General features: G+C 29.2%; 3 protein-coding genes across 8 annotated transcripts in view; 2 read left to right on the top strand and 1 right to left on the bottom strand.

Annotated features, from left to right (window-relative positions):
- Positions 1-94: 94 nt before the first annotated feature.
- LOC127284261 (DNA polymerase epsilon catalytic subunit 1) lies at positions 95-10,285 on the top strand. Of its 2 annotated transcripts, XR_007843458.1 has the most exons (20): positions 95-304; positions 569-692; positions 779-997; positions 1,066-1,292; positions 1,396-1,639; positions 1,717-2,033; positions 2,118-2,917; positions 2,992-3,433; positions 3,506-4,097; positions 4,188-4,402; positions 4,475-4,658; positions 4,730-6,408; positions 6,495-6,684; positions 6,752-7,207; positions 7,283-7,384; positions 7,465-7,739; positions 7,817-7,949; positions 8,075-8,286; positions 8,399-8,777; positions 10,139-10,285. XR_007843458.1 is itself a non-coding variant. In XM_051309629.1 (19 exons), exons 1-19 carry the CDS (start codon positions 222-224, stop codon positions 8,715-8,717), a joined length of 6,813 nt encoding a protein of 2,270 aa, XP_051165586.1. In that variant the 5' UTR covers positions 95-221; the 3' UTR covers positions 8,718-8,829. The 2 variants fall into 2 exon arrangements, 1 of the variants encoding a protein (XP_051165586.1); XM_051309629.1 differs by lacking the exon at positions 10,139-10,285 and having other exon boundaries at positions 8,399-8,829.
- LOC127284295 (ATP synthase-coupling factor 6, mitochondrial-like) lies at positions 8,816-10,054 on the bottom strand. Its single transcript, XM_051309686.1, has 4 exons — positions 9,899-10,054; positions 9,441-9,592; positions 9,195-9,325; positions 8,816-9,070 (listed from the first exon to the last, which is right to left on the bottom strand). Exons 2-4 carry the CDS (start codon positions 9,581-9,583, stop codon positions 9,039-9,041), a joined length of 306 nt encoding a protein of 101 aa, XP_051165643.1. The 5' UTR covers positions 9,584-9,592; positions 9,899-10,054; the 3' UTR covers positions 8,816-9,038.
- Positions 10,156-22,737, top strand: part of LOC127284267 (ETS-like protein pointed) — a 94,072-nt gene continuing 81,490 nt past the window's right edge. For 2 of the 5 annotated variants that reach the window (XM_051309658.1, XM_051309643.1), the window contains exons 1-2: positions 10,653-10,964; positions 19,121-19,230. In XM_051309658.1, coding sequence (XP_051165615.1) covers positions 19,126-19,230 — 105 coding nt within the window. In that variant the 5' untranslated portion in view covers positions 10,653-10,964; positions 19,121-19,125. Of the gene's footprint in view, positions 10,290-10,652; positions 10,965-19,120; positions 19,231-22,737 lie in introns of those variants that run through there. The other 3 variants (XM_051309651.1, XM_051309668.1, XM_051309674.1) reach the window with 3 other exon arrangements.

Here is a 22,737-nt window from a genome sequence, read left to right as displayed (position 1 = left end):
AAAATTTTAAAATAACAATTTTGAAAATTACCGCCAACAAGATGGCGCTGATGAACATTGGTCACGTGATTAAAATTTTACGCGCGAAAACGGCATTGAAACTTGCACAAACATGCAATGGCGAAGCAAACTACTGTAAAAATCACGTTTGTCAAATGTACATATATTTAGTGTAATTACAAGTGTATAATTATATTTCTGTGTAAAATCGTTGTCTCAAAATGTCTGTTAATACCGGGCGCTACCGTCCTGACAGGACTGATACATGGAAGAAGAAATTTGGTTCAGGAGATAATGTTCCCAGGTAAGTATTGTTTTTTTTTTAATTTTAGTTTACGATCAGTATTTGCTTTGTTTAAGACAGGACAACTTCTAATTTTCATAATTAACATTAAAAATGTCTACTACCAGGCAACTGTACCATAAATTATATAAATTAAGTCTCAATTTTTCATATAGACAACTTAACCTCCAAATACATTGAATGTTTTTATATTTTCGAATAATATTCAAAAAAGTAAATTAATTTTTGGAGTATCTACTTTAATAAAATAATATTTCTTTACAGAGAAAATACTGCAGAGGCAAGACTAAATCAAGTAAATGAAAATATTAAAATTGATGCTTTATATGGATTCCACAGAGTAACGGACGTTAAAGAAAGAATAGGATTTTTATTAAATATGCATGCGGTAATAATAAAATTTACTTTTAATATTTTTGATATTGTTTTGTTTAATTTATTTTATGTTAATCAAGAATATTTTTATTATTTTAGACGGATATTGTTGAAGATGACAAGCAACTTGTTAGCGGTGTCGATTATTATTTTATTGAAGAGGATTTTACTCGTTTCAAAGTTTCATTACCGTATGAACCATATTTTTATGTTTTATGCAGAAAAGATACTATTCAAGAAGTTTCAACATATTTATTCAAAAAATTTTCGGGATTTATTTTAAAAATTGAAATAGTAATAAAAGAAGATCTCGATTTGGTAAATTTCATTCATGTATCCAATAAGTAGATTTTTTAAATTTTTATTAATTGCATTAAATTTTTCAGCCGAATCATTTGATTGGATTGAAACAAAGATATTTGAAATTAAAATTCTCAAATTTAGTAAATTTAATGAAAGTGAAAAGAGACATAATGAGTGCAGTGAGAGTTAACAAAGAACGTGAAAAAAATAACACATATTATGATCAATTGTTGACGAAAACGTTGAATTCTAACAATGTTCATGAAATGAAGAAAACGGTGGATCATATGGATAATATTCTTGATATTAGGTAAAATGAATTTGGAATTTTGTTTTTATTATCATTTTTCAAGAAATATTTATTTAAGTGAATATTTGAATTGTTTTAATTAAAAAAATTCTCTTTTTCACAGAGAACACGATGTACCACATCACGTTCGAGTATCAATTGATTTAAAAATTTTCGTTGGCGCTTGGTACTCGATAAAAACATGTGGAACACAAAATCCGCCAATAATTACTCGAAGAGATGACATTGTTGAACGACCCGAACCAATTGTCCTGGCGTACGATATTGAAACGACAAAATTACCATTAAAATTTCCCGACGCAAATAGCGATCAAATTATGATGATTTCCTACATGATTGATGCACAGGTATTTTTTTTTTTTTAAATATTTCATTAATTTATTAATAAAATATAAAAATGTTAATCGCTTTGTATGTATTTAAGGGTTACTTGATAACGAACAGGGAGATAATTTCTGCAGATATTGAAGATTTTGAATATACACCAAAACCAGAATTTGAAGGTGTCTTTACAGTTTTTAACGAGCCAAATGAAAAAGCTTTAATTAAAAAATTCTTCGATCATATTAATGATGTGAAACCTCATGTATTTGTATCTTATAATGGAGATTTTTTCGATTGGCCGTTCGTTGAGACAAGAGCTGCAATTCACGGAATGGACATGAAAGAGAGAATTGGATTCTCGAAAAATAAAGATGGTGTTTATGTCAGTCGACCAGCTATGCACATGGATTGTCTATGGTATTTATTTAAATTAATCATTAATTCACCGGGCTTTTATTTAATTTCCTTCTTTGTGAAATAATTTTGATTTTTTTTTTGTAGTTGGGTAAAACGTGACTCATATTTACCAGTGGGCTCACAAAATTTAAAAGCCGTGGCTAAAGCAAAATTAAGATACGATCCAGTTGAATTGGATCCTGAGGAAATGTGTCGACTTGCTTCTGAGGAGCCAACAGTGCTTGCGAGTTATTCCGTGTCCGATGCAGTTGCCACATTTTATTTATATCAAAAATACGTGCATCCATTTATTTTCGCTCTATCGACAATTATTCCCATGGAACCGGATGAAGTTTTACGTAAAGGTTCCGGTACATTGTGTGAAACACTTTTGATGGTTGAAGCTTATCATGCAAATATTATCTATCCAAATAAACAGGAAGCTGAATTTAATAAATTAACAACAGATGGACATGTTTTGGATCAAGAAACATATGTTGGCGGTCATGTGGAGGCACTTGAATCAGGTGTTTTTCGTGCTGATATTCCGTATAAATTTAAAATTGTTCCAACCGCTGTTGAAAAATTAATCGATGGCATTGAGGGCGCATTGAAATATGCAATTGAAGAGGAAGAAAAAATTTCTCTCGATTTAGTGACAAATTTTGGGGAAATTTTAGATGAGATTAAAACAAAACTCACTGCGCTTAAAGATCAACCTTTCAGAATGGAGAAACCTGTTATTTATCATTTGGATGTTGGTGCAATGTATCCGAATATTATTTTGACAAATCGTTTACAACCATCGGCAATGGTGAATGAAACTGTTTGCGCCGCTTGTGATTACAATAAACCCGGAGCTCTTTGCCAACGTAATATGAAATGGATGTGGAGAGGCGAAACAAGTGAGTAAACATTTTGTTTTCAAATAAGAGATTTCTTCAATTGAAACTATTACTATTATTTTATCTTTTTTCAGTGCCAGCAAGTTTGGGCGAATATCAAAGAATACAACAACAATTGGAAATGGAGAAATTTCCATCGGCTTTTCCGGGTGGAGCAAGACGTGCATTTCATCAACTTTCAAAACAAGAACAAGCGCAATATGAAAAGAAACGATTAACGGAATTTTGTCGCAAGGCGTATAGAAAAACAAAAATAACACGGACTGAAGAAAGAACACAAACAATTTGTCAGAGGGAAAATTCATTTTATGTTGATACTGTTCGTGCATTTAGGGACAGACGATATGAATATAAAGGTATGACAAAAGTGGCAAAACAACAAGTTGCCGCTGCAATGAAAAGTGGTGATGCTGCGGAAATTAAATTGGCGAAAGGAAGAGAAGTTCTTTACGATTCCCTTCAGCTCGCTCACAAATGTATTTTGAATTCCTTCTACGGATACGTCATGAGACGAGGGTAAATATTTATTTAGCAATAAATAATTTGAGAATTATATTTAAAAACTAATCATTTTTTTTATTGTCACAGATCCAGATGGTTCAGTATGGAAATGGGGGGAATTGTTTGTTACACGGGAGCTCATATTATTATGAAAGCTCGTGAAATTGTTGAAAAAGTTGGCCGACCACTTGAACTTGATACTGATGGAATTTGGTGTATTTTGCCCGCTTCGTTTCCCGATAATGTTGTCGTGAAAACGACACATCCGAAAAAATCGAAAATTACGATTTCTTATCCGAATGCTGTGCTTAATTTCATGGTGAAAGACGAATTCACAAATGATGTGTATCATGATCTTGTGAATAAGGAGAATTTAACGTATAACATTCGAAGTGAGAATTCCATTTTTTTCGAAGTTGACGGACCATATTTGGCAATGGTTTTGCCTGCATCTAAAGAAGAGGGAAAAAAATTAAAGAAAAGATATGCTGTCTTTAATTTTGATGGATCACTTGCTGAATTAAAGGGTTTCGAAATAAAACGACGTGGTGAACTTCAATTAATTAAAATCTTTCAATCGTCGGTGTTTGAATCGTTTTTAAAGGGCGAAACACTTGAAGAATGCTATGCATCAGTTGCCAAAGTTGCTGATTATTGGCTCGATATACTTTTCAGTAAAGTAAGATAAATCTTAAGATTTGAAATTTAAATAGTAAATTTAATTAACTTTTAATTTAATTATTGTTAACAAAAAAAATTATTTTTTCAGGGGTCAAATCTTCCGGATTCTGAATTATTTGAATTGATTTCGGAAAATAAATCAATGTCAAGGACATTGGAAGATTATGGAAGTCAAAAGTCGACGTCAATTTCGACTGCTAAGCGATTGGCGGAATTTTTGGGTGATCAAATGGTTAAGGATGCGGGATTGGCATGTAAATATATTATCTCCAAAAAACCCGAAGGATCTCCTGTCACTGAAAGGTAAGAATTATTACGATTATTTATTTTGTTTTAATTTGTTTTTTAACGTGTATTTTAAAATAAAATTTTTAGAGCCATACCGTTAGCTATTTTTCAATCAGAACCAAGTGTCACTAGGCACTATCTGAGAAAATGGTTGAAAGATCCAAGTATTCAAGAGCCAAATATTCGGGAAATTTTGGACTGGAGTTATTATATTGAAAGACTTGGAAGTGCGATTCAGAAAATTATCACAATTCCCGCAGCCATGCAAGGAGTAAGTTCTTCTATAAAAGATGCAAACAATTTTGTAATTGAATTAAATTATTTATTAAAATGTCTTTTTAGATTGCGAATCCAGTTCCAAGAGTCAAACATCCCGATTGGTTGTACAAAAAGGTCTCAGAGAAGAACAAGACAAAATCGCAAATGAAAATTAACGAAATTTTCAAAACTGTACCAAAGGAAGTGGTAGAGAATCTCGATTCGACAATGGAAGCAGACAGTGAACTTGACATTGAAGACATTGGAACAAGACAATCAATATTTAAAGTTCCATTAACATCAGCCGTTTCAAAACGAAAGCGAGTAATGTCATCATCAGAGGATGAAATTGAGAATAATACAAAATCGTGGATGGAGGTTTTAGGTAATCCACCGCCAATGGGAACGACGAGAGATGAACGAATCGCTTGGATTGAGTTTCATAAGAAAAAATGGGCCTATCAATTGAAACAAAAGGGTCGCGAACCTGGTGCAAAAAGATCGCGAAGACAAATGAATAATTCTTTTCATCAAGTGAATCGTTCAGTTGTGCGAAATCCAACCAGTGGCACTTTGGGTGGATTTTTAAAACGTGCTCAAGAAAAATTACTTATCACACCATGGCAAATAATACAAATAGTTGAAACCAATGAGCCTGGCTTATTTCGTCTTTGGGCACTCGTCGATCAAGAATTACATCAATTACGACTTATTGTGCCGAGAATATTCTATGTAAACAGACGTATTTTACTTCCCGATCCAACATCTAAACAACAGTGGCAAAAATGTTCGAAAATTTTACCACGTGGACGTCCTGTTTTTAATCTCTATCGGTACACTGTCGATGAATCGAAATTTCGTCATCACAAGGAGGGAGTATTAAATGAATTGATGACACCCGATATTGAAGGAATTTATGAATCGCAAATGACATTGGAATTCCGTGCGATTTTACAATTGGGTTGTGTTTGTACAGTTGATCAAAATTTAGATTCAAAAATTGCCGAAGGTGCTGATACTTTTAATCTCGAACAATTGACATTCAAGAGTGTTGGTTATCAACCATATTTGGAACAAACCGGAGCTTTAAAATACATTTTTCTTTATCATCATTGGTCATCGAATCATCAGCGTGCAATTTGGGGATTATTTTTAGCGCCAAGTAAAAGATGTCATGTTTTTGTGTTAAATTCAGCGAAAACGAGTCAAATGCCAAATATGGGTTCTTTGTATGTGAATGAGAGAAATTTAGCAAATGAAAAACAATTGGAGGATGAAAATTTAAAAAGTACACCGGAAACATTACATTTTGAAGTGAAAGTCGAGACGGATTCATTGAAAATTTATAAAGCCATTCAAGTAGCATTGAAGAATTATAAAAATGAAATGAAAGGTGCAACAATATTGGTATTACAAACAGCAATGGAAGTTTCACATTTGACAAATCATATGCCAATGATTAATGAATTTCCATTTATTAAAACTCATATTGCCGATGTTGAAAATTTATATAGTACATTGGAATGGCAAAAAATTGGTGCCAAGGCAATGATAAGACATTATTTGGAATGTGAAAAAACATTGCATTTAATGTTGGAACAATGTCGATATTTTCATGCACCAGTTGGAAATATTCCTATGGATGCGACATTATTTGGCGCTGATTTATTTTATGCACGACATTTACAGAAGAATAATTTTGTTCTTTGGTGTTCGCCAACTGAGAAACCAGATTTTGGAGGCAGTGAAAATGACGACAATCGGTGAGATGATGAAAAAAAAAATTATTTTCGAAATAATTCTTTAATAATTAAAACATTTAATTAAAAATATATGATTTTAATAACAGATTGCTCACGGACTTCGAAGACAGTTCAAGCTGTGAAATCAATAAAACTGGTACTTATTCAAGTGTTTGTGTTGAACTTGAAATTGACAGTTTAGCGGTGAACACATTACTTCAGGCTCATCATGTTAATGATGTCGATGGAACTAGTTCGTTTGTTGCATTTCATAGTGCTCCACAAGCGACACTACAGGTTGTTAATTTTAATAAATGTACATAAAAAAAATAACTCTGAATTTATAAAATTATTGTTTTTTCAGGAAATGATAGCTGGTGAATCAACAACATTGGGAATTCCAAGCTATGATGAAACGGCCTTGTGTAGTGCAGCATTTAAAGTTTTGCGAAATATGGTGAACGCTTGGTTAAGGGATGTGACTATTTATAAAAATATGTTTGCCGATTATCAAATAATTCATTTTTATCGTTGGCTTCGTTCTCCACAAGCTTTACTTTATGATCCTGCACTTCGTCGAACACTACACAGTTATATGAAAAAATTATTCCTCCAATTAATTGCCGAATTTCAAAGACTTGGCTCTGTTATTGTTTTTGCGAATTTTAACAAAATTATTTTATGCACGAAAAAACGTACCGTTCCAGATGCATTGGGATATGTTGAATATATTGATCATTCAATTCGACGAAAGGAATTATTTCACAGTATTGACATACGTTTTGAAAAATGTTGGGAATATTTGATATGGCTTGATTTGGTAAGATATTAATTAGTTAAAATTAATTTTTTAAAATAATTTTTAAAAATATTTTTTTCAAATCTTAATTTACAGACGAATCATGGTGGTGTTCGGGGCAAAGTACCAAAGTCTGTTATGGAAGAAAGTCAAGCAGAACAAAATATGGAGGAGGAAGAAGAAAATGAAGAAGAAGGGGTAAGAAATATAAAAAAGAATTTAAAAAATTTTTAAATGAAATTAAAAAACAATATTTTAATAACTATTTTAATTTCTAGCCGGAAATAATTATGAATTGGAATTTAATGGAATATCTACCAAAAGAAGCGTCTTGTCAAACTATTTTCAGTAATATTATTGCGGGTTATATAAATGCCATTTATCAGCATATAAGTGATAATGAACCAGGAAATGCAACACCACGTCCTCGACAAAGAAGTCAAAGTGTTTCCAGTCAAAGTTTCACTCAACGTCTCGGTTTAGCGGATTTAGAAAATACTGCACAATTCGCTAAAGCTTTAATAACTGGCGAAATGTCTCAGAAACTCTTTCAGTTCGTAAATTTCTGATTACAATTTATTTTTTTAATATTAATTAATTTTTATTTTAAGTAAATAATTATTTTTTCAGACTTGTTCAGAAAATACACAAAAAATTACCAGAAAAAGTATTAATGCCGGAAGAATGTCCTCATTTGGGAACGATAGTATCTGGAAAACGAATAATTAAACCGGCAGTTGAAGTGACAAAAGCAGTTTGTGAGGTAAACTTGATTTAAATTTAAAAAATAAATTAATAAAAATATATTAGTATTTAAATGATTAAAAAAATTCAGACGCATCAATTAATTTTGTTCTGATATTAAAAAAAAATATTAAATTTTTTTAGGTTTTATCACTGGACAAAGAAGTCACAGAAGAAATTAGCAATCTAAAAGAAAATTTATTGAAATTAGTTAATGTTAGTGTATATAGTGACGAAGCTGAATGGAGAGATCCTTCCGTTTCCTTTACACTGCCGGAAGTAATTTGTCAGGGTTGCAATCATACTAGAGACATTGATCTTTCTAGAGATAATTTTCGTGCCTTTGAAAATAATAGGTAAATAGTGAAAAGTACCTACTTTTTAATTTAAGTTACATATTTTATAGATCACTTTTTTTAATTTCCATTTAAAGAGAAAATTTTTTTAAATCACGCAAATTCATTACAGACAAGTATGGAAATGTCCAGTTTGTGAGATGAGCTATGAAAACGATGAAATTGAAATGGCACTATTGGATCTATTAAATAGAAAAACAATGGCTTATATTCTTCAAGATTTACAATGTCGCCGTTGTCTTGAAGTGAAAAAGGACAATATCAAAGAACTTTGCTCATGCGGTGGTAATTTTAAGACATTAATCACCAAAAAAGAGATGACAATATTTGCCATGGTTCATAAAATAGTTGCAGTTAAATGTCAAATGGAAATTTTAATGGAAGCCTTGGAAAATACAAATCTCCTCGAATCTACAGAACCAGTGGAGTGAAAAGAAGAATATATTTTTTTAAAGAATGATATCAGTTCTGTGAACTGTGATAAATTTTAAGTAAGTACGTTTATAATTTAAATAATTACAAATAAATCTCAATTTTTCAATATTTATATATTTTTGAGACAAAAAAAAATCATTATACAACGGTTAATTGAGACAGTATAATTAAGTTAAACAAAAATGAAATTAAATGATTGATTGAAAAAAGGAACTGTACACGTAGAGAAAGATTCCGATCATTTTTTTGCGAATCCACATGAATCTAGAGGATTCAAATTTTTCCCATTTTCTACTTCCTGGTATTCATTCCTACATTCAATTTGAGCTACCAACGTCTACTTTCGGTTCTGAAAAATAGAAAGTAGAAAATTAAAATAAGAAGTATTTCATTATTTTTATGAATGATAAATATTACATGTTAGAAAGTAACATTTTTTTAAAATAATGTTTTAGAGATAAAAATTTACAAACCTGTGAATTTGAATTGAGGGAATTGAGTCATATCGGTTTGACCATCTCCACCGTATTGTTTAGCAATTTTTTCTAATTCTTGTTTTCTTTCCCGCTCTAATTCTGGCGATGCATCAACTAGTTTACCGCCCCTTTATTTTAAAAATTAAAAAAATAATTATTAACTTGCTAATTTTGTAAATTTAAAAATTACTTATTTTATATAGTTAAATACCCGGTTTTTAGATAACATTAAATTTAACTTACGAGCTCTTTGATTTGTATTCTTTAATTTTGTCAACAAATAATTTCTGAATTGGATCAGTCGCTGTTTGCAAAGCTGGAGCAGTAATTCCAATATTTCTCTTTATAATTTTTGGAATTGTCACCGTAATTCTTCGGGACAGCATTTTTTTAATCTAAAAAAAAGAGGTTAGATTGAAAGTAATCTTTTGTAAACAAAAATTCAATATTTAGAATAATAGAAGCTTTAGAAATAAAAAGAACTGATAAATTAAATCTGAAAAATAAATTAAACTTAAGCTTTTAATTATGTAATGTTTTAAGAAAATTTTTAGGTTATAAATTGTTAAGAAATCATTAAATATTCACATAAATACTCAATTGAAAAATATTTTGAAAAAATATTAAAATATGAGAAATGTAAATTATTAAAAATTATTATTATTTAATTATTTGAACAATTTAATTTTTAAAAAACTTACTTTTTATTGGATAAAAATCACTGACAAATCAGCTGCTGCAAATGAATATGGCCGACTGTGACAACGTGATTCAAAGCCAGAATTAAATTTAATAATTTAATCTAATTTTTAAATATTAGTAACAGAATAATTATTTTTAAATACTTTAACAAATTATTGAAGAATAAAATAATTTAATTTAAATAAATTACGAGTAATTTAAACATTCAATGAGTCACGTTGTGTTTTTAAATTTTTCAGGATTGCCAATTGTTGCTACATTCACGTCAATTCATAGAAAGTTTTCGCGCCTTTGTGTGATGTGCTCTGATGTGCTCCGACAAAAATTAAGTTTAAGTGATGTGTTTTCCAGTAATAGTTCTATTCTCATCTCAAGTTGATTGAAATAATGGTAAGTGAATCAATTTATCAATAAATTTTTGCATGATACTTTGTATTTTTCTCCCAATTTTTGATTATAATTGCGTCATACATTTTATGGTTATGTTCGTGTGAGATAACTTGTGTGTGCAAATTTTTGAGTGATTTTTGCATACAATTTTTAACTAATAGTTTTAATCTCTTTATTTCCATTGTTAGTTTAGGAAAGTATTTTTATTAATATGTAAAATAGATAAATTTTTGATATTTTCTTATGTTGCCGGTTGTAAAAAATTGTAACCAATCAGAGTATTCCCCCCCACCCACGCGTTGTTAGCTATGGGTTCTAGGGGAAGAAATCCAATCGGCGTTGTGTCGCGATGTAAAGAACTGAAGTTCTCTGGGCAATTGGCCGGTTGTTGGAATCTCGGGGGAGGCAGGACCTGTTCTCAGTTTCATTCATGAACGTCGGTGCAGCCATAATATTTAATTTGTAATCTGTATTGTGTACGGATTCGCCGTGTATAGTGCTGCTGGATGTGCGTGGACATCAAATACGAATTCCACGTGATATTTGTTATTTTTTTGGGTGTTTAGTTTGTGTTTTTTGTGTGTTATTTTTTTTTTTTTGGTGTCTTTTTTTTGTTTTTTGGTGAACTTTGGAAAAAAAACTTGGCGCCTCGTGACGCTTCACGTGAAGCTACAGGTATTTAGATCTTCATATATACATATAGACATATATGATACATAACCTAAGTATCCCTGAATAAAATTCAATTTGTGCGCGGGAGTTGAACGGTTTTTTTTTCTTTATTTCTCGATTTTGCAATTGTGTCTCTTTTACGCAAATAACAAGTAATTTCATTGCGAAACTAGTGACAAAACGCTCTAAACACCCACGCATCACGGGGTTTGTATTTATTTTCGTTTTCCACGGAGGTTACCACCGAGGATTGGAATATCATAATTAATAGTTGTGACTCATATATTCTTGTGAATTTTGCGCTTCTTTTATTATATGCATATATATGACTCGGCCGGCCTTTGTCAATGATTACTTTGTTTTGGTGTTTAATTGGATCATTTTTTTGGAGTTTTATTAAAGAAAAGCAAAAAATTAACATTAAAACAATGTTTATTAAAGCAAAAGTAGTTTTCATGCAGAGCGATTTAATTCGTTAAGGCCGTGTGAAAAAAATGGTTTATTTGTGGGAGATGAATATGATGGGTCGCTCAGACGGAGAGTTCAATTTAATTTCATCTCTCTCTCTCGTGATATTTTTTTTCCAAGTAAATTGGTCAAGTACACTGTGTTGAAATCATCATTATTGATATATTTCATTTAGTTTTTATTTTAGATTGAACTTTTTTCTAGAAAATAGAAACTTTGATTTCTAAACTTTGAAAAAAATAACCGGTTTTAAATAGAAGAATATTTCGTAAAATAGAATGTATATTTAACTTTACTTTTCATGATTGGCTTTTTAATTAGGCTCTTTTTAAGTTTCTTAAGTTCTAAGTTATTTGGTCAAAATTTTGTTGTTTCTTTAAATTAAAATTAAGTAGGAGGTTGGTCTTTTTTTTTTATTTATTTATTGAGGTTAATTTTGAAAATATTCTTTTGAATTTTTATTTTAAAGTTGATATTTTTATATCAGTTGGTTTAGTATCGAATTTATTAGTGTCTGATTTCTGAGAATAAAGAAGGGTTCTTCTTCAATTGGATTTCAACGTAATTTTGCGCACGTTTTACAAAGTGCAAGGCATGTAGCGTCTTTGCAATTAGAAAAAAGAAAAAAAAATAAATAAGAAAAGAAACTAAAAGAGAAGGAAGATGTTCTTCGTGTTGGTGGGCCCTGGTGGTTTTTGTACAGTTTCTTGGATCTCGAACCCCGGCATGGCAACGCTGCGGGGCTTTGCTCTGGATAGAGTTGCCTGATGGTTTTGTAGCAAAGTCGAACGACTTGAAGATTTCAAGAAGAGAGTTCAGAAGAGAGAAAGAGAGAGAAAAAAAAGAGAGAGAGAGAAAGACCAAAAGGGAGAGTTGACTGGTGCGGAGAGGCTAAACTCGAAAAAGAAGAGAGGGACGAATGATCATCCACGGGAGAGAAAAAGACCCAGGGGCGCATTGATTCTTAAAAATGCTTTAAGGCCTAAAATCTAAAAAGCCCAAAGCCAAACGGCTTTAAAAAAATCATCAAGCCGGTTTTTACACGAGAAACGCCTCTCTCTCTCTCTCTTTTCTTCATTCTCTGTCGAAAAAAAAATTCAATCTACCTTTGTTGAAAGACGCACTAACAAAACGAATATGACTAATTCAAAAGAACCACTCTTCTTCTCAATACAAAATCCACCTTGCGCACTGTCTCTCTCAACAAAAATTATAGCCTGGGAAAAATTATGAAAAATTTTTATCACTGAAAAAAAAACAGTCCAATTATTTCGAATATCTTTAGAAATTCGTTTAAATGTCCTCTGTTAATATTTTTTATCTTTTTTTTTATTTTATCTTGAAAAATGTCTAAATGTATTTTGTAATTTTTTCCTTTTCTTATTGGACCTTTTGACTCGTTTCTCGTTGCTTTTTATTATATTGTGTAGAATTCTGAACTTATTGATTAGTTTAACATGGAATGTATCATATTTGAAGCTAAATTTAATATAGATTTTGAACGTCAAAATCCGCTCCTGGCGAAGGAGGACTATGAAATGAAGGAGAGAGAGAGAGAGAAGTGATGCTGTATGGAAAAAAGACAGAATCTGTAGTAGGACAGCGGGACCAATGCTCGTAATAATTCAAGGCGATGTCTTCAAAGTTCTTCTCTTTTGCTCGAATTCAGCGTATGCATCCGAAACGGCATATTGCTTTGATCTTTTGTGCTTTATAGGAGAAAAGTCGAAGGGACAATAAAATCACCACTAAAGTTCTCAATCGCAAACTTCTTTTTTTTCTTCTTTATTTTGCTACTTTCCCCCTCCCCCTCATCTTCTTGTTCATGTCGAGGACCATTGTTGAAGTCGAGTTTTACAACTATTTATTTGCTTCGTTAATTGTCCATGTTGAGGGGAAAATTTTTTATTATTTTAGTTCTTATTTTTTCAGTTAGTTTCTATTAGTTCTGATTAGTTATGATTAGTTTTGATTTAGTTTTGATTAATTTTTATTTATTTTTCTTTAGTTTTGATTTAGTATTTCTTATGTTTCATTCTCGTTTCTTCAATTAAAAAGTGATTTTTCCTTACTTTGGCTTTTATTGAAAAGTATAATGGTTTGGTAAATAAATATTTTGATTGGAAAAATCTTTTTAAATTTTTCAGTGGCATATTGAGATTCTTATTTATGTGGGCCTGTGAAATATATAGATAGGGGCAAGAGACAAGGACTACCCGCATTTAAAAAATTCTGCGGAATAGATATTACTTTACTCTTGAGCCTAAAACAATAAAGGCTATTCTTCAAAAAAAAAAAGTTGATACTTTAAACTTCCTTCTTTTCTTATAATTGAAACAGATTCTTCACTTTGTCTCGAAAAAATTGAATAATTTATTAAATTAATGTTTATTTATATTTTTACCTTTCGAATTTAATAATAATTATTATTTACCTATATTTATCTTTATTTTCTCCATATAGAAAATTATTTTATTATATTATTTTTGATTTATTTTATTATTGAGTTCCTGGACAAAGTCACGTAAGCATTTATAAATTTGTTGGTGTAAAAAAAATGGTTTATGTAAAAGTAATTTTTTGACGTCATATATATGTGTGTGTGATAAACACACGTACGTGTGTATATGTTTTTTAAAATACAAAGCAAATATTTAATTATTCAAATAAGAAAAGCTTGTCGAGTATAGAAATGCAAAACATAATCCTACTCTATTATTGGTATTAAAGAATAGTCTTTATTCTCTATTGTTAACAGTCGTTCGCATAAATCAAACATTACATGTCTTGTCTCGTAATATATATATGAACAATTTCGAGCTTAAGTGTAAAGTAAAAATTAAAAAAAAAAAAATTAGATAATAATTTTAGAAAGCTTCAAAAAATAAATGAAAATGAAAAAAAAATGTTTACGTGGCTCAATGTTTTTTTTTTCAACACAGTAATATCAGGTAAAAATAACACATCTGGAGGCATGTTGTAAAGTAATTTAGAATAGTTTAGCTTTTAAAACCCCTTTTATATTTATAACCCTGAACTGTTTTCAGATGTGGAACTTGACTTTTAAAAACTCTTGAATTATGACAATTTTGAAGAAATGTTTATATGCGCTTTCAAGTATTAAAGAAAAAAAAAGGTTAAAACTCAAAATATGTTTTTTTTATACAAATAGGAAAAAGGTTGAAAAATTAAAGAAAAAGTTAAACATAATTATAGTTAATAAAAAAAACACCAGCAAAGAATTTTTTTTTTTTGAGTTAACACTAAATATCACTTCGTTTGAATTGTTTAAACATCAATTTTCACGATTCAAAGAACGTCATTTATTTGGTATGCATAGCAAGTCTTAACGAATAGACTTCAAACTCCGTTATAGGTTTACCTAGCCATATCTAGAAATCTTATTCATACACGTGATCAAGTTCAAGATATATTTTTTTCGATCTCCAGGTTTTTTTCAAAATAAAATTCTTTTCTGTCTTTAGTTAAATTTTTTATGCTTTCTGTTTTAGTATTCGAAAAAAGTGGAAAAGTAAAATGTAGGAAATGGCGATGTACACATTAAATCCATTTATTAGTGGTGTCAATATTTCTTTTTAAAATTGGATTCGATTATTTCGTTTCAATCAAATTATATATATTTGATAACAAAAATGCGGGCTATTAGATACATTTGAAATTTGTTTGGTGTTTATACCTAAAATTTTGTATAATTCTTCATTACTCTCTCGATGATGATTGATTACTTGTTTCCGGCGACCACATATATATAAAATGAGATAAATTTAAAGAGCAAGAAGTTGAATGAATCTCCATTATTTGACACATTCTGAAAATAACTCTTGACACATTAAATATTCTATTGCTTTTATCTGCACACAAACTGGTAATTTCATTGATTCATTAATTAAAAGATGAATTTCATATAATATGCAAACGTCGATTCTGATAATTTTTCTATTTTTCAATAATTGATTCCAATAGAGAAATGCATATTATTTCGAGATTTATATTCTTTTTTTTCGAAATATGTTGAGTCGAAGAAAAATTACTGTGTCTTAACAGAGATTAAATACGTATATATATATATATGTTTCGAAGAAATTATCTGCCGTTATTTTACATCTGTTAAACTTGAAGTTGTATTGAGAAAAACTTGTTGGTGCAAAAGACAGTAGTAGACAGGAAATCTCACGATTGACCGGTTCAGAAATGAAAAACCTTTTCGAGGCATAGAGGAATTTTTATAAGGAGTTTGAGAGCATGTGCCTTTTGCAAAAGATCGTCTAACGTTTCTTTTTTTTATAAGATGAAACTAATTTTGCGATTGGGAATACAGAGGGAAGAAAAATATAGTTGCGAAATTTTTTTTTGCTCTTGATTAATTTAAAGGGATAAATTTGTTAATATGTTTTTAGAAAGTCGTTTATATATTATGTAGTCCGCTTTTAAAGAACGATGAGATCGGGCGTTGAAAATTTTTACACCTACCATCTGTCGCTTCGTGGGAGTGGAGAGAGGGGCAACCTGATCTTTGTAGAAAACCAGGGTTCCAACCCCCTCCTACATGTTAATATGACCTGCTCTCCTCTCGACATCCCCTAAATTTTCGAATCCTTGCTCCTGACAGAGCATATAGTCTCGACACCCTAAGGTCGTGGTCACGACCTGCTTTAAAGTTAAATGACCATCTTTCAAACTCACTCGAGAGGAACAAAAAAATTTGCGCTGTGGGAAATCTTCGTCTAACATTCCTTTTCAATTTTATTTGTCTCTTTACTGTTATATATTTCTCGGAAATGTGATCTTCAAATTTTCCATATTTTTTAATAATTTGTTAAATTTGTTTATACGTACAGAACTTGAGAATCATGAGCAATGTAAAATGAAAACATAAATTTAATTTATTTACAAATTATATTAAAATTTTATAATTATATTAAAATATAATTTTCTCTACTTGTTTTTATTACGGCATTCGACGGTGATTTATTTTTGCTTCTCCCTCATCGTTTTAACTTAAATCAATATTATATCTTATTTTTAGCACTAAACAGTTAATTACAAGAAGAGAACGTCCTTTTGTCTGATGTAGACAAAATTCGTTATTATGCTTTCGATTATAATATTATCTCAATATAAAATCATTTACAGATGTTATTTAATTACACACATATATATATGAGTCTGTATGTAATTTACATCTGTATAATTAAATTTAATTGTGAAATTCAAATAAATAACGCAATTTTAATTTTTCTTGTCTTTAATCCTTAACGTGTTTCCTGTTCTGTTGGTCCAGTTTCTGGGAACCTTTTTTTCTTCTTTGCTTCCTTTTTCCCTGGGAAAATCTACCTGATGTTGGTTCCGTTTGTTTCGTATATATATATATATATACGGTGAAGCATTCCAGATGATCGCACATGTGCATCACATACATTGAACACGTGTTGCACGAAATGAAATCTTTTAAAACTGAAACTTTTCTCTCTTCTCACGTTCTTCTTTTCTTATATATCCTATATAATAAATCTCTAATCGATAAACTCTCGAAGTTTTGTCACAGTAACCTGTATCCCATTGGTCGAAGTGTTATTCGTCATCTTCGTCTTTCTCCGTCTTACAAGCACGATTATCAGACACGTTTAGCCCGTATATACGAATATACACTCACATATGAATAAAAGCATTGTATGCGTTAGTTTCTTTCTTCATGCAAGCATGTTATGTATATATAATACATTCAGTCCGAATAAGGTTCTACTGATGCACAAATATATTAGAAAATTTGTACAGCATCATAATCTTATAATTGTTTTTAAATAAGTTCTACTAAGAATAATGATTAATTAATTTTTATTAATAATGAAAATGTATTTTTTTAATTATTTCAAGTTTTAATTATATACTTACAAGTAAAATAAACGTTATAAAAATGATTCATAGTACCCAATATAGTAAGAACCCTACAAGAACCCTACGACCGTCTTTCGATTACTTTCAACTTACTATCATTTTTATTGAATGATAATTTAAGGTTATATTATTTATTATAAATAGTAGAAAATTTGGACCAGTATCATTTTAACACGAAACTTACAATTAAGATTTTTATATTGTGCTACCAGGAATATTGTTATTTTGTGCATGTGCTGAAATCAAATAGTTAGTCTAATAATTAATAAATTACTTTAGTGAGGTTCACAACGTTTCTAAACAACAAATATTTTTCTATTTAAATGTTTACATATTTTTGCATAAAAACTATTTTACTTAATTTTTCGATCAATAATTTGTAAAAGAGAAAATTATAAACAAAATATTTTATTGTTTTTGTCAAGAAAATATTTAAAATCTCACCTCAATGTTTTTTTGATATATACTCTTTTTTATTTATAAAATTATGACTGTCATATATATTTATTAAGGAACAAAAATAACATTATAAGGGTAGGCCTTAAAAAAGGAGCAGCAAATAGAATAATATGATTAATTAAAATCAATTTTTGTCGGGAAAACATGTTCTGTTTGTTTTTGTGATTTCACATATAAATATATTCTGCGCAGATTTTGACAACTCAAAAATAGTAAAAGGTTTTGTTATCATGTGCCAGAGTATATTAATAATTTTTTTAAAAAATTGTATTTTTGGGTTTAAAATATTTTAAATAGTTAATATATGGTAATATATTAACGTTTAATAAAATAATTTTTGTATTACAAAAACATCATACAAAATAATTTCTCAAAGTTCAAGGAGATTTTACCATTAAATAAGACATTTTTATTTTTTAATATCTTCGAATTGATGGCTACATATTTAAAATTATTTTCACATTCTTAATAATTTAAATTCATTATATTTTCTAATGAATTATATAAACTACAAATTTTCTTTTTACAGTTTAATTATATTTTTTATAAAGAATAATATAGTATTATAACCTGAAATTATAATTAATCAAAAATTGAAAGTTAAATAAAAGTTAAATTGAAAGTTCTCAAAGGGCAATCGTACGGTTCTTGTTATTCTTCTCACTATTAACCATTAAAACTAATTTTTGAGAAAAACAAGCGTCACCAAAAACATCAGGACCTAACCAGAATTCTGCATTTTTCCCTATCAGAAACTTACCAAATTTTAGTTTTCGATAAGGAAACTTAGGAAAACTTCTCCACGGGCTCTTTTTTAAATTTTCTATGATTGTTAAGAAATGGTTAGACTGACAATTATGTGTATTTAGTGTAATAAAAGTGCAGTTACAAAGTATTTTGCTGATATTAACAAAAATTTTAATTAATTATGCAACAACTTTATATATTTTTAGAAAAATTTAATAACTCGCTATCTTTTTGACTAAGTACTAAACACCAACGAAAAAGGCGCGCGCAAAGCGCGCGCAGTCTTTGTCTAGTATATATATATATTTATGTACTCCCTTGGTTCAATTGCATTTATCCTTTATTGTGTATTTTTCACTCACATTTTTTTTGTATTTCTCAGAAAAAAAACAATTGTTTTTTACTTTCAAAATCCAACTTTACAAAGAGTCAAAATATTTGACTTTTTCTTACTAAGAAAATAAAAATAAATATTCAAGTAAAAATAATCCAATTTTTTTTAATTCATAATAATAATAATAATTTTGGGTCTTTAATTTTTTATGCTAATTAGAGTTCTTTTTTTTCAGGCAGCATGGATTTAGAATCCTTGTATGATTACGGAGATGAGGAACAGGATTTTTATGAAGAAAGCCCGACACATAGAAAAGGATACCCCATCGATCATAGATTCATAAAAGTGAGTTTTTACATTTCAAATTTTATTCGTGTATATATATAATGAAAAAAAATATCAAATTAATTTAGAAAAATAAGATTATAAATATTGAATTTGAAGAGAAAAATCTTAATGAGATAAATTTAAAAATAATGGAACTTGAAAAGTATAAATAACATATTTGAAATTTTTTTTGGCAATAATTACTAATTGGAGAGAAACATTTGCTTTTCCGTTTCCGGTCGAAATGATATTTTGATATTTGATAATTTTATTATAAGAAAAATCGCGAATGATTAATTCCTCCCTCGCAAAATATGGATAACGTGCGAAACGTTTAACAGTACTTATATGATGAAATAATTGACAGTCGTCAATTTATTGGAGCAACTGCCGTTAAAAATTTGACCCTACTTGCCCTCCACGAGCGAATTTAGTTATAGCCTACACACAGTAATTTTACTATATACATACACATTTTACCCTCCCACTCGAAATAATTGGATAATTTACAATTACAATTTTTATTTAAAAAATAAAAATAAAGAATTTATTTTTAAATAAAAATTTTTTTTTCTCTTTTTCAAAAGAAAAAAATCTTTCTTTGTAAAATTAATTCTTGTTTTTTTCTATTTTATGTAAAATATGAAAAAAAATTGAAGTTAATAATTACGAAAGGGAGTGTTTAATTTATTATTGAAGTATTTTTAATACATTTTAGTATTCGATAATTGACAATGATGTCTGGACCTTATGAATGAAACGAATGTATATCTCGATGTCGTATCAATCTCTCTATCTTTCTTTCTTTCTCACTTTGTATACGCAAACTTGTTTCATCTTCTCTCTTTGCCATCTCCCCTTCTGTGAGTCCTTTTCTTTTTTCTTTTTTATTATTATCCCTTCTACCTTTCCCTTTCTTTACTCCCATATTGAAACCTTCTCCTACTTTGCTTCCATATATCTTAACAAGTTTCACTATATATATATGTATATAATATAACACAATCGCAAATGCTATACTCGCTTTTGCTCACTCATTCATTCTTCTTTCACTCGCTCATTGACATGGGTTCTCATTCAGTTTCTGCGATCATTCCCTCCTCTTTGCAACATCAGGCTTACCAACAACACCCACTTGAAATCGCTGCACACAATATTTCGCTACTGCGTTCCTCTTATATATAAATTTACTACTGAAATACCCACGCAAAACACTTATTATCTTCTTTAATATCGCACAATTCCAAAATCTAATTGTTTAGATTTTTATAAGCTTTTTATTTCTTTTCACTCGTAAAAATTTATTTGAACGAAATAATTTTTATTTGAATTAAATAAATTGTTTTTGGATAAATAATTTTTTTATTTGCTTAAAATAAATTTTGTTTCAAATAAACGGGAATAAACTATTTCACTTGTAGTAGAGAAAATAAATTGATGAGAAATATATATTTTTTTAATATAAAATTATCTATATTTGGCAAAAAATGTGTATTGATCTGTTTTGTATATTGAACATGCATTGACTCGACTTTAAATTTCAATTGTTTGAATATTTAATGCAGCTTAATGTTTGTTAATGGTGCATTAAAATATGAATTATAAGAATAATGCGTATATGAAGTTCGTGCTAAGCAACGGTGCATACAACCAAAACGAACAACGCATGCAGAAGGTCTGTTGTCAGCTGGAGAGGATGCTATTTCTGGCAAGCATTGGTTACCATTTTCCCTACCCCAAGTTTCCTTCCTCTGGTGTACCTCATCATCTTTATATCCATTCGGACGTAACTTGGATTTAAAATTTAAAGGGCTATATTTTTCTTCTTCTTCTTTGAATTCACAAATAATTCTTCAAAATTATCTTTCTTTTTGAAACGAATTTTTCTCCTTTTTTTATAATTTACATCATTTATTTGTATTTTTAGACGAATTTTTTCCTCCATAATTTTCATCTTTGTTTCTTGTTTTAAATTTTCTATTTTTAAATTCCAATTCTAGAGAAATAATTGATGTGTTTAATTTTATTATAAACGTAGGTTTATATATTTTTTCTCGCTCTTCATGTTTGAAACCTATTTTCAAAAATTGATTGGAGTTTTATTATATCATGACCTTTGATATCGTGTATTTTTTATCAAGTTGAATATCACTGTTTTCAGAAGATTGTGACCTTTAGGTAGATCGGAAAATTAAATTACATGAACCCTGCTGAGAGTAGATTCTCCCTTAATATGTAAGAGAAAAAAAAATAATCGACATATCTTTTTTCTGAGTTCATATTTTATTAATGAAGGGTTGTCGAGACCAATTATGAAAGTAATTTGAAAATATCCACTTTTGAATCGATCCAGGTGAATCTAGGTGCGGTTTACATCCGTTTTGCTCAGTAGCTATTTAAATCAGAATTTATCTGAAAAAATAATTTAATTTCTTTATTGGTAAATCTTTTGATCGATTCAAGTCAGAAAGGCGGATATAGAAATAAAAAAAAAATGACTCGAATCTTGATACTCTAGTGGTGTACACTTACAAGGGCCCCAGGGGCACTTCCGGTCTTAAGTGACCACACTGGGTCCTGAGTACCTTGCCTATATGTATATGATGAGATCAATGGCAGCTGTTGATCCTCTTTTTCATCTTCTTTGCACTTCTCAAGCAACGAGAGCAAACAATATGCTTTAAAAATCTCATTCCAAATAAATTGATGCCCTATAAATTTACAATAGATATATTTTCAACTCAAAAAAAAAGATATTTACTTACTTTCCAAAATGACAATACATATAGGTAATAATTCAGCTTAGATGAAAAATCTATTGAAAACAAGATTTTATTTCAAGTGACTTCTAAATAGAGTTTTAGAAAAAATATATATTATTTTTAATCCAATGACGTCGAATTTTTTATATTCTAAAATTATTTAAATATTCTCAAATTAAATATAATTTATTTGACATATTTTTTTGTCTCAGAGCTAAATAAATTATTTATTTCAAAAAATTTGAGATGAATAAAATTTTATTTGATGCAAATAAAATAATTAACGTTTTTTTGTTATTGGCGAAACTTTTATCAGACTTATCAAACGATTTTCTAATTGAATTTAAATAATAAATTATTTTCGTCTGACTTATTTATTATAAATTTGCAAGTTATTAAAATTTACCATACTGTTTCCGAGGGTTTTAGTTTATATTTATAAATAATAAAATAAAAGAGAAGTAAATTTCAGACTAAAATGTCTCTCGAATTGTTTATGAAATAGTAAATTATCGCGAATTAGGTAGGAGGACTAGCTAAAACATATGAAGTTGTAATATGGTTTTTGAAGAACGTTAGAAACAGCAGCACATTACAACCAAGGGAACTAAGAATAGGTATATTTAAATTATGACACAGACTCCAGTTTCAATCTTCAAATGTATTTTCGCCAAGTCCTATACTAGTGAAAATTGCAAACTTTCTTTATTTCAAAAAATTATTTAGCACAAAATAAAAATTTAATTTATTATTTCTATATAAA

Source organism: Leptopilina boulardi, unplaced genomic scaffold (genome assembly GCF_019393585.1).
Source record: "Leptopilina boulardi isolate dan_hultmark-lab unplaced genomic scaffold, ZJU_Lbou_2.1 LbouV2_119, whole genome shotgun sequence".
Taxonomy (NCBI): Eukaryota; Metazoa; Arthropoda; class Insecta; order Hymenoptera; family Figitidae; genus Leptopilina; species Leptopilina boulardi.
This window is presented reverse-complemented; position numbering and strand designations above follow the sequence as displayed.